This window comes from Thrips palmi, unplaced genomic scaffold, assembly GCF_012932325.1.
Source record: "Thrips palmi isolate BJ-2018 unplaced genomic scaffold, TpBJ-2018v1 HiC_scaffold_5, whole genome shotgun sequence".
Lineage (NCBI taxonomy): Eukaryota > Metazoa > Arthropoda > Insecta > Thysanoptera > Thripidae > Thrips > Thrips palmi.
In genome coordinates this window covers 16,783,022-16,794,357 of record NW_023144632.1, presented here as the reverse complement: position 1 = coordinate 16,794,357, position 11,336 = coordinate 16,783,022, and the positions used below count along the sequence as shown (strand labels likewise).

At 56.0% G+C, this 11,336-nt stretch overlaps 3 protein-coding genes across 8 annotated transcripts in view; 1 reads left to right on the top strand and 2 right to left on the bottom strand.

The window, feature by feature from the left end:
• The first annotated feature begins 14 nt into the window (after window positions 1–14).
• LOC117650743 (60S ribosomal protein L34-like) lies at window positions 15–1,529 on the top strand. Of its 4 annotated transcripts, none has more exons than XM_034394340.1 (4): window positions 15–83; window positions 264–340; window positions 800–997; window positions 1,395–1,529. In XM_034394340.1, the coding sequence occupies exons 2-4, from the start codon at window positions 276–278 to the stop codon at window positions 1,492–1,494; spliced, it is 363 nt and encodes a 120-aa protein (XP_034250231.1). In that variant the 5' UTR covers window positions 15–83; window positions 264–275; the 3' UTR covers window positions 1,495–1,529. The 4 variants fall into 4 exon arrangements, with proteins under 4 accessions (XP_034250231.1, XP_034250228.1, XP_034250229.1 ...); XM_034394337.1 differs by having other exon boundaries at window positions 16–98; XM_034394338.1 differs by having other exon boundaries at window positions 69–189; window positions 1,395–1,528.
• On the bottom strand, window positions 1,513–3,616 carry LOC117650739. Its single transcript, XM_034394334.1, has 5 exons — window positions 3,426–3,616; window positions 2,924–3,083; window positions 2,579–2,788; window positions 1,968–2,394; window positions 1,513–1,898 (listed from the first exon to the last, which is right to left on the bottom strand). The coding sequence occupies exons 1-5, from the start codon at window positions 3,457–3,459 to the stop codon at window positions 1,647–1,649; spliced, it is 1,083 nt and encodes a 360-aa protein (XP_034250225.1). The 5' UTR covers window positions 3,460–3,616; the 3' UTR covers window positions 1,513–1,646.
• Window positions 3,617–4,235: 619 nt separating this feature from the next.
• LOC117650736 (paired box protein Pax-6-like) overlaps window positions 4,236–11,336 on the bottom strand; it is a 47,456-nt gene continuing 40,355 nt past the window's right edge. For all 3 annotated transcript variants that reach the window (XM_034394326.1, XM_034394327.1, XM_034394329.1), the window contains 5 exons: window positions 7,514–7,684; window positions 6,874–6,956; window positions 6,452–6,777; window positions 5,916–6,331; window positions 4,236–5,628 (listed from right to left, as the gene is read on the bottom strand). In XM_034394326.1, the coding sequence (XP_034250217.1) occupies window positions 5,534–5,628; window positions 5,916–6,331; window positions 6,452–6,777; window positions 6,874–6,956; window positions 7,514–7,684 (1,091 nt within the window). In that variant the 3' untranslated portion in view covers window positions 4,236–5,533. The remainder of the gene's footprint in view (window positions 5,629–5,915; window positions 6,332–6,451; window positions 6,778–6,873; window positions 6,957–7,513; window positions 7,685–11,336) is intronic.

The following is an 11,336-nucleotide window of genomic DNA, read 5'->3' as shown; positions in this document are numbered from 1 at the left end:
GGGTCCTTTCGTTTGTTTAAAGGCGGAGTGCGGTGGAGGAAGAAGAAGAGCAGCACGTCTCGCTTGAACCTTTTCTATTTCCGGTACGTGGATTGTAGGTGTGTAGTGTTCGTTTCTGTCGTGAAATTCTTTTAATCCATTCGAATCGGCAAAGTTTGTGTTTTCCAATATCCTCGAACTTTTCCATTTGTATGATTTACTTGGTTAAGATTTGGAAAATACCTTCGAACGTTCTCTGAATTTCTTGTTGTCTCTGTATTCAGCTCTCCCCCAAGATGGTGCAACGCCTGGTTTACCGACGACGATTGTCGTACAACACCAAGAGCAACAAAAGGAAAGCGTGAGTATTTTCAACTCTCTTGTATCGGTTAGTTCATTGGACCTACAAACGGTTCCAATATTATTATCATGCTTCGTCAGTCTCTCTTCTATTTGCTCTTCTTAAGCCGGCAATGCTAACCTCCAAAAAAGTGTGACGCCATCATTTCCAAAACATTCTTAGAACCATGAGCAGAACCGATTGCCTCGCTTGTTTTAGTCCCTTTCTTCATTTCTCGAGGGGATTAGTGCGACTTCTTTCAACTGCGCACCAAGTCCTTTATTATGGGCGATGTGTCATGCCAGTTTCTCAAAGTAAACAGATCAGTTATGTTCCATATTTGCCTCCCTCATTGATGTCTCATTTCAGCATTTTCTTATAAGAATTGGATTTGGTTATGCTGCACAATTCTCTGTTTGTAGATAGTTAACACTCTTCTACTCATTTTGAGGTTTAATTTGCTCTCGTTTTGTTTGCCAGTGTCCGAACACCCGGTGGCAAACTTGTGTACCAGTACCTGAAGAAGAAGGGGAAGGTTCCATCATGCGGTCAGTGCAAGGATTCCCTCAGAGGCATCACCCCTGCCAGGCCAATGGAGCGTTCACGCATGTCCAGGGGACTTCTGACTGTGAAGCGCCCTTATGGTGGAGTCCTTTGCCACAAGTGCGTCAAGGAAAGGTAAGAAATCGCCACTCACTGTCTGGTCTTGCATTGATATTGGTGCCCATGAACTATCTTCTAGTCATGTGTAGACTCTTCCTAACAATATTATCCTTTGTATTTTGTAATGTATTTTTTTTTGTTGTTTTTTCATTACTGGCACTGTAACTTTTAAAGTACACAACTCAGTGGGTTCATTTGCACTTACTTGCCAGATTAAGTTTAGTAGTCTAATCATAACTTTAAAGTATCTAATTTTGGTTTGTGCCTGGCCGTCAATGTTTTACTGAGAATAATTACGTAGTTTGTTGGTCTTGTTTACCACTGTGAAAGTTTGTTCACCCTAATTAATACTCTTTGGTTCCCTGAATTGATTGATTGGTTGGTTGACTGATATTCTTTGTTTTTCTTGTAGGATTGTCCGAGCCTTCCTTATTGAAGAACAGAAGATTGTAGTAAAGGTGTTGAAGGCACAGAAGGCTTCTGCCAAATCAAAACCAGCAGCCAAGAAGTAATCTGTAATTTTCGTAATATAAGATTTAAAAAACACTGTTTCATTTATTTATTTATACTTGCCCTGTTGTTTTAGAACTCCGTTATATTTTACACACTTTAAGTTTTTAATTTGATTGACAAGGTTTGCTAACAGTCTTTGGCTCATTCAACCTTAGGCTTCGTTTGGAACTAGTATTTTGTATTGGGTGGTAGTATTGCGAGGAAACGAATACCATGCCAATAATGGGTGGTATGTTGACATGTACAAAGAGAAATGCATGTTCGCATTGTGATACATTCTTATGAACTTGCCAATTATGGGCCAGTTCATCGTGGAAGGTACAATGTGAAGTAAGTACAGAAGGGATGAGCTGTATGAGTTTGGAGGCTCAGTTCGTTGTGGCTGAGGAATTCCTATTAATTCCTGTAACACAGCAGATTATTAGGTCCCCTGTTGACTTCATATTTGGATTAAATCAGATAAACTTCGTACCTGAGTGAAGTTGAGAAATGATGAGTATTCTAAGACCGGCATAATGCACCATGATCCTTCCAGAAGAGCATGTGACATTTGAGCGAACTCTGGGGGTGGGGAGAGCAGTGCAGGCCCCAGCCACCTTGTGCACACTTCTTCCAAAACACCATCAGTAGCACTGATGTCGTAGTCGAACTGGCAGATATTGAACCGGTCTTGAATGCCTATGAGGCACCCCAGCGTCCTCCAGACGTGCATGAAGTCCAATACGTCTTGGTCGCTGGCGTCCAGGTGCAGTAGTTTCCGTCGCACCACGGCGATGCCGCAGAAGGCGAACTGAGTCAGAACCAGGTCCAGCTGGGAGATGCCCGGTAGACCGGCTCTCCGAGCTGCCGCGGCCCCCCGCAGGTGGTGCCCGCGTACAACCGCCAGTGACTCGTGGCTCCTAGGGTCATGAAGGCAGATGCTGTGGTTATACTCTCTCAAAAGCTCTGGCAAAAGGGAAGGACAATCTGGCTTCACTTCTCCTCCGTATTTTGAGTTTCGCTTCAGAAGTATTTCAACGGTGGCTCATGGATTATTTCTCTGTCCATTGTCTTTTTAACATTGTAATTAAGATTCATACTCACAGAGATTTAGGATCCTTCAGACTCGACCTGTACCAGAACAGCATGTGTCTGATAGTGTCCACATATCTTCTGAAAGCTTTGACCGGTTCTTCTGACTTCTTAGTCAGCACCAACACCTTCACGATGGTGGGCACGGCCAACAGGGTCAACAGTCCGGCCATTTTACCGGTAAACATGAGAAAGATGTTTTTCTCAAATGTCTCCACACCCCTGGCGCCAAAAAATTCCAAATTGAATTAGTGCTCAACTGTTCTCATTCAAGCTAGTGCACTGCAGGCGCTAGGCTAGGCAACCCAACTGGCAGCCCTGCCGTGTGGGGTGCATGCCTTCTGGCGGAAAGCTTACCGTTTGAATCTCTCCTCGTCAAACCATGGAGGCAGTCCATTTTGCGTTTGGGCCAGCCCCTGGTCATGGTTGTCCTTCTCGAGATACACGTACGGGGCTTCGTTCTCCAGGGAGGAGACGAGTTGCCGGAGAAGCTCGTCGCCGTCATCAACGGGTCGCGCTGCAGGGACAGTCCACCAGCCAAAGTCACGGGATGAACGCACACAATCGTCTCAGCTGCTACTGCTATCGAAACATCGGCACCGCTTCTCCGGAACGCATTGCAACAAGGCATCACCATCACTTTCGTTTAGGTCTTTCTCTGGGGCCGTCCCCCCCCCCCCCCAAAAAAAAAAAAAAAAAAAAATCGCCCCCCCGCCTTGATTTTAGGGAACGACCTCAATCAAGCCAGAATAAGGTGTTCGGAACGACATCGGTTAGTCGCAGAATCGATGGATTTTTCATCAAATACGTCGTATTGAACATGTAAATCTGACCGGGAATAGTTCACGACGCATAGTACCTGAAGAGTCTTTGCGGCCGCTCTTGAAGCCCATGGTGTTGACAGCTTGCAGTGCAGATAGCGAAAGATGGCAGGCCTTGTCGCCGTACAGCCGCGAACATCCTCGGCGAAGAGCGTGGAGCGACCAGAAGGTCCTGCAGTGCGCCGCAGCGCACTCGAGTCCACGCACGACGCCGAGGCGCTGAGCTAGCGTGGCGCGCTGTGGAAAGCGGCTGGCCCCGGCCACTCCTCCGCTCCCCCTTCCTCCTCCTCCCCCGCCCTGTTCCGCCGTAGTGAAAGTGAGGGGGAACCGGGGGGGGGGAAGGGGGGGGGGCTGCTGCGTGTTGGGCTCGGCCTCTCGGATGGAGGGGGAATTCTCATGAGAAGAACCGGGGGGAACGGGGGGGGGGGGGGTCATATGTGATGTGTACATTTCGATTCATTTTCGGCAGACCTCAGCAAATTTGTACATTTTTTGTAATTTTGGATAGGCATCAGTAAATTTCAAAGAATTTTAAAGTTCGTTTTCGAGTTGCATCGCTTTTCGGTCATGGCCTCAGAAAAAATGTCAAAAATTGACAGCCTTGTGCTGGATTGGGGTAGCGCCGAAGGTAGGCAACTCAACCAACAGCAAACACTGTAAAAAGGCGAAATTCAAAAGAGCTTTGGCTTCGTACGCGAAGGGCTACAAGACGCATTGACGCAGATTGTAGCTGTGTGTGCAAAAAGCCAAAAGCTCTCTCAAATTTCACTTTTTCATGGTATTTGCTGTTGGTTGAGTTGCCTACCCTCGGCGCCGGCATGCAGAAGGGTTAAAAAAGATGCATCGTGGATTGATAAAAATTCACATATTTATTTGGTCAAGAGATCATCAATAACATTCAGAAACAGGAGCTTCTAAATTCACAGCGGGATCTTCTTTTAAAAATTACAATAGTTTTTACATTATATAAGTATAATCACTTTGTTTTTTAAATATTTTTTTGAACAGATTCTACAATAAGAACAACGTGGGCGACGCAAGACAACCAAGTTGTTTGCTTGACTTGGGGAAATAATTATGTATAATCTAGAACACACCACTTTCTCTTCACTTACGGATTACAAAGTGCACTGACAGCAGTGTGCTCTACATATATCTCCTAAGATTGCAAGCATATCACGAGAAAAGGAATAAATTCCATCTTATCACCTTAAACATCATATATTATTAATATGCATCTTCTTCTTACTCAGCACTACACCACAAAATTAAACATTGCACTGACAAAGAAATTTACCAATGCGATTATGAACATGGCAATCTAGTATCGTGTTGACTAAAGCGGTACAGACACTGGGACAGTTTTTGTATTTAATCTATGTGTTTCGTCGCCGGATGGCATCGCGTTGGTGAATCACCACTTCAAGGTGGCAAGGTCGTTGCCGATCTCAGATGGGCCTGGCCCGCAAGACTATCACCACGGGGCTTCCCTCTCGGCCGCTGGTGCCCTGAGTCCGACATCAGCCCATCCCCGAGGGGTATCACTTGCACACTGCCGACACGTCCGACACGGAGGACGCCGGCGGCTGCGGGGACCCTGATCACAACACTGAAGACACACCGCTGACACTAGTGCATCACCAATCCGAATTGCCCTGGGCTTGTCATTCTGGACCGGCAACAACCACTTGCTGTTTATTATTTCCTCCTGATGGGTACAATGGGTACCACGGCCCGCCTTATTTTTCGGCAAGGGGAATCGTGGCGTAATTATAAACATATCATCACATTGCCAAACAAAATAAGGAAATCTTTGGAAACAACCACCATACCAAATTCAAGACGTATGCTTACAAATACGGATTTAAATCCAAAACGGTGGTAGAGTAGGAAACCATACACTTCCTTTTTTAAAAAACAAATAACAACAACATTATTTCAAGTGAAAATCAGGTTATAACTTAAGGATCCAACAAAGGACCACCTAGAGGGTATTCACTTTAAAACACATTCTATGCACAGGCGTGCTGTGCGTGATTACATTGACTGCGGGGCCGTATCTATCTCATCCAGTGGGAAATGGCTAACTTTATCATTTAATTTAACACATGGGAGGGCAAAATGCGGGCTGGACTGTCCTTCGTTGTCACTGCAGACGCGGCCAGTACTGCGCCGACATGTCGGGACCCGGCGTCTGACCGGGGACGGCGATGGGGACGGACACTCCTGGCGATATTAGACCTGGACAGACAAACAGAGATAAGGTTGAGTGAGTTGAGGGAAGCTCAGTAAGCTGCACGTCTTGCGCATACTCCATGCCTCCCACAGCGGCATCTGCCGCTAGAGCGCGCGGCGGTCGGCACGCCGGCAGTCGGGTGGCAGGCGTGGGGTATCTCCGCGGCGTCCTCGCCTAGCCTGCAGTGCAGCCGCAGCCTGCCAGCCGACCGCGGCGCGCCGCGCCAGCAATTACATTTGCCCGTCACCGTGAGGCTATCGAAGATTGTCACCGTCCCCACCGTGGTCCTCACCTGTTGACGATCCTCCCGCCGAGCTGAGCGCTGATCCGTACTGGTGGTGGTAAGTCTGCATAGAGCACGGCGACGGCCGACTGCCGTAGGACAGCCCGCCCGAGAGTCCGCCGGACAGGCCGCTAGACAGCCCACTAGAGAGCCCACTGGACAGCCCACTGGACAAGCCGCCAGACAGCCCGCTGGAGAGACCCAGGGTCTCGTAGTGCGGCCGCATGCAGGAGTAGGGCGAGGGAGAGTCGCGCTGCGGCACGCAGGACACGCCGCCCGACATCATGGAGCCCATGCCCGAGGAGGTGGACACCAAGTCAGCCGCGCAGCCGGGGCTGGGGACGTGGCCGTGGCCCATGCCCTGCCCCATGCCGTGGCTGGGGTGCGTGCCCGACATGCTGAAGGTGGACATCGGCGACATGGCGCTGCAACACGAGGACACAGTTAGCACACGGCGCCCGATTCGCCCGCTCGTAAGGAGGGAACGGCGGCACCGTCGGGGCCGGGCAAGCCGCAGGCAAGCCGGGGCCACGACGTGGGCGTACCTGTACGAGTCAGCCATGCTGGTGATGCTGGAGTAGCAGTTGAAGGCATTGGCGCCGCCGTTCATCAGCGTCCTGGGCGGCGACACACTGCCCACGGGCGTCACCGAGCCGGGCGTCGGCGGGCCCACGCCCTGGCCGACCACTGAGCCGCAGTCCACGCCCGGAGTCGCCCCCGCGCCCGTCCCCGCGCCCTGTGGCGCTCCGGAGTTGGGGCCGCTTCCGGGGCCGCCGGGGACACCCCCGCCCCCGGAGGACGGCTCCATGCGGCGCTGGTCGCGCACCTTGGCCTCGCGGCGCCACTTGGCCCGCCGGTTCGAGAACCACACCTGCGAACGGAATGAGAAACTTGAATGCAGGAGGCTGAAGGCGCTGGGAGTGGGCGGCGCCAGGCTGGCCATGCTCTAGCACGGCGAGTGGCTCACCTGGATGCGAGCCTCGGGCAGTTTGATCTTGCTCGCCAGCCGCTCCCGGGCGAAGACGTCCGGATAGTGCGTTCTCTCGAATTCTGGAAAGGAAAACCATGTTTCTCAGCATGATGTCCCACACTGTTTATTCTTGCAGCGGTTCAAAGCAGCGCTGTGCCTTTGACTGAAACAAGGCCCCCAAATCCCCGGCGAGCTCTTTTTCTCTTCATGCTTCACGTCTTCGCATTTTCCTGCCTTTATCTACAAAGGGAAGACGTCTGGCTGCCGTCCCGGCGTCCCACGGCCAGGCCCCATTTTCCTCAAGGTTCCCTAAAGGGGAAGCGCTGCAGTTGACGCGGCGCCGCGCGGCAGGGCCGGGGGGGGGGGGGGGGGGCACGGCTCGACTTGGGGTCGTCGGAAGGCAGTTTAGCCAGAGAAAATCGACTATCGATAAGTCGATGTTGCTCGCCCGCCGCCCGCGGAGAAGTCGTGGGCCGCGCCTTGAAACTTGAAACTCATAGCGGGGCCCCGGCTTTGGCTCCGCCAAATCCCAAAGACACCACATCAAACCCTCCAACCCAGCCGGCTGGCACGCGCCGCTTGGCCCTCACGCCTCGGCGACCCCGGCAGGCCGGCGGCAGGCCGGCGGGCGCATTACCTTTTTCTAGGTTGTCGATCTGCTCGTTGGTGAAGGACGTCCGGTTGCGCTGCAGCTTCCGCTTGAGCCGGAGCCGCGCCTGGTCGTCCTCGCCGCCCGCGCAGGAGCCGGGGTTGGAGTTGTCGCCCCCAGACGCCGTCTCGTCGCTCTGCACGCTGTCCAGGTCCATCACTGCAACAAACAACGAGCGAGTCCATCCATCATTTGTCCATCTATCGCCGCATCGTCGCCGCATCGCCGCATCGTCGCCGCAGCCCCAGGTAAGACAGGTGCCGCAGCTGGCGCGCGGGTTGCCTGCAGACACACACAGCGCTCCACTGGTGAAACAAAGGCATAAAAATTATGCCCTTAAAGGGCGTAAACGATTTACGCCCTTAAAGGGCATAAATCGTTAATGCCTTTGGGAAGGGAATTAAAATTTTTCTTGAAATTCCTATACCATTTACGCCCTTCCCAAGGGCATAGAACGATTTATGCCCTTGCAAGGGCGTAAAAGAGTATTTATGCCCTAAAGGGCGTAATTTTTATGCCTTTGTTTTACCAGTGTCGATACAAAGTTGAAGGTTGAAAGCGCCTTGCCTGCGGTGGGGGCCGCCCCGCCGCCCCGCGGCCCCGCCGCACCCCGCCGCACAGTGGGCCAGAAGCCGGCGGAGGCGGCCAAAATTTTAGACGCGTTTTGAGCTCCAGAGTCGCTAAACAGGACTCGAACCGAACGTGTGACCCCACCAATGGATTCCTCGTCCGGAGAGCAGTCCATTGGTGGGGTCACACGTTCGGTTTGAGTCTCATTTAGTGACTCTGGAGCTCAAAACGCGTCTAGAATTTTGGCCGCTCCACCGGTCTTCTGGCCCACTGTGCGCCGCTGGGTGCTGGGGAGGCGGCCCGTTATCTTGACGGCGAGATAACGGCCTGCAAGGGGTGGTCCGGGCCCGGGCCCGCCCGGGTGTGGTGTTTTCCATACGGACCGCAGGCCAAAGCAGGGCAACGCTACGCAACGCAGGGCGCCGCGCAGGGTTGCAAACCCGCAGATAAAAAGCCATTATCAGTCCGATGGGCCGCATCGTGAACCACATCGTGAACCACAGGCCGCAGGAAACAAAGCGCAAGCTGGCCAGCGCCGCCGGCATTGTTTCGGGCGGCGCGACCTCCAGGTTGGCAACACTGGAGATGAGTGCGCGTCGCACGGCGTCGCACGGCCGGGAGGGTGGCTGTGGTATCAGGGGGCCGCGCTGGGCCGCGCTGCTGTGCCGCGCAAGGGCTCTGGGGCTCTGGCAGGGCTCGGGCTGGCTCCAGGAGGCGTTCGTTACGTGTATACCAACTTGCGGATTCGCTGAGGCAGAAAGGGCCGATAACGCCACGCCCGCCACGCCGCCACGGCCCTAGCCCCGGCTGGGACGAGGGCGGAGATAGGTGTCCGGGGGAGGGGAAAGGGGGGGGGGGCATGGGCCGCCATGGGCCGAGACGGAGAGAGGCAGGGATGGAAAAAGGGAGAAGGGGGAGGGAGATAGCGAGAGTGGCTGGACTGAGCTTGGCTGTGGTCTAACGGAGGAGGCGCGAGTGGCGGGGCGGGGCGGGGCACAGTCCGCGCGGAAGGAGTTGTACCCCGGGCCGACGTTACCCCAAACCACAGCGGCAGCAGCAGCCGCGGCAAGACAAGAGTTTTCAAAGTTATAGGCCCGCCTTCGCGCGCTGCCCGCAGCCCACAGCCCCCACTCGGCACGCCCCGAAGACCCCACCCGTTCTGCCCTGGGCTGCTCCAGGCCGGGGACTTTGTGGAGACCTTGGCGGATTCCCCGGGGATCCCTCGGGGTATCCGAAAGGCACTGCTTGGCGAAGGAGAGAGAACGAGAGAAAGGAATGGGGGAAGGGGGAGTTTGTCAGACGCCTCTGGGAAATTGTTCGGGATTGCGGGATCCGTTTGCAGGGTAGCGAAAGCTTGTGTCTGCGTGAACGAGTAGATGTTCGGCCTACGGCGGAGTCTTTTGCGAAGCTTCGGCAGTCCCTCTGGCGGCTTTAGTCTGGCCGGCCCCCTGCTCCCCCTTGCTGCCGGAGTGCACATGGCGACCCCCCTCCCCCTCTCCGCCTCGTCTCGCCCATCATCTCCGCCGCGCCATCTTTGTGGGCGGGAAAGGGTTCTCTCTCCTTCTTCCACCCTCGCCGCTAGGGCGCCCCTTGGAGCGGGCCGTGCGGGCGGCGCGATATCGAAATATCGAGTGCACAACACGAGCAGCGCCCGCCACTACGACGAGGCCGACGACGAGGCCGACGACGAGGCCGACGACGAGGCCGACGACGAGGCCGACGACGAGGCCGACGACGAGGCCGACGACGAGGCCGACGACGAGGCCGACGACGAGGCCGACGACGAGGCCGACGACGAGGCCGACGACGAGGCCGACGACGAGGCCGACGACGAGGCCGACGACGAGGCCGACGACGAGGCCGACGACGAGGCCGGCGACCCGACGAGGCCGACGACGAGGCCGACGACGAGGCCGACGACGAGGCCGACGACGAGGCCGACGACGAGGCCGACGACGAGGCCGACGACGAGGCCGACGACGAGGCCGACGACGAGGCCGACGACGAGGCCGACGACGAGGCCGACGACGAGGCCGACGACGAGGCCGACGACGAGGCCGACGACGAGCCGACGACGAGGCCGACGACGAGGCCGACGACGAGGCCGACGACGAGGCCGACGACGAGGCCGACGACGAGGCCGACGACGAGGCCGACGACGAGGCCGACGACGAGGCCGACGACGAGGCCGACGACGAGGCCGACGACGAGCCGACGACGAGGCCGACGACGAGGCCGACGACGGGGCCCGACGACGAGGCCGACGACGAGGCCGACGACGAGGCCGACGACGAGCCGACGACGAGGCCGACGACGAGGCCGACGACGAGGCCGACGACGAGGCCGACGACGAGGCCGACGACGAGGCCGACGACGAGGCCGACGACGAGGCCGACGACGAGGCGATGCGACCACAATCGTGGTAGGCCTCGAGTCGCTAGACCCCGCCTCTTTCCGGCCGCGCGCCGCGATGCGCCAAGTCCGCCAAAGTCGCGACACTCCGGGACCGCGGGGCGCCCCGGGGACCAACCAACCACCTGAGAGGAGTCTGGCGGCGCTGGCGGCGTCCCCGCCCTTCCTTTCCCGTCCCTTTCAGCCATTCAGCATAACTGTTCTGGCGCTCCTTGGCGCTTACCGCGAGCGCCCCCCGCAGCGCCCTGCCCGGGGAGGGGCGGGGCGGGGAGGGGCGGGAAGGGTCTGATATCAGCGCGGAACAGTCGCTATCACTTACAGCTCCTCCCGGCAAGCTTATGGGGGAAGTTTCACTTTAGCAAGGGCTGCGCGGCGCGGCGGCGCGGCGGCGGAACGGCGCGGGGAAGGGGTGGGGGTGGCGGGGGAGGCGTGTCGGCAGGGGCGTGGCCGCCGCCCGCCTGCAGCGCCGTAAGATATGGAAAATAATAATATAACAGGTCGGCCGCGGCGCCGCGGCGTGGCGCTGTGGGAAGGGGCGGCCCTCGGGGCGGCCGCAGTGCCGCCAACGTCGAGAGGAAAAATAGACGGGAAAAAGGAAACAAAGTGGGTGTCGGAGAGAGTCGGCGAAAATAATATAAAAACTGCCAGTCAGCACCATTATCTGCCCACCTAACGAAAACAGCCGCGACCGCGCCACTGATTCAACAGTGTCCCGCTCACCCAGGTCCGCCTCACGTCTGGGCGTGTTTGTGCGTCGCTGTTACGAAAATAAGTTTGATCACTCCGCGCCAAAGTTGGCAGAACATCGGACGCTAAAGCCCGGGCTCCC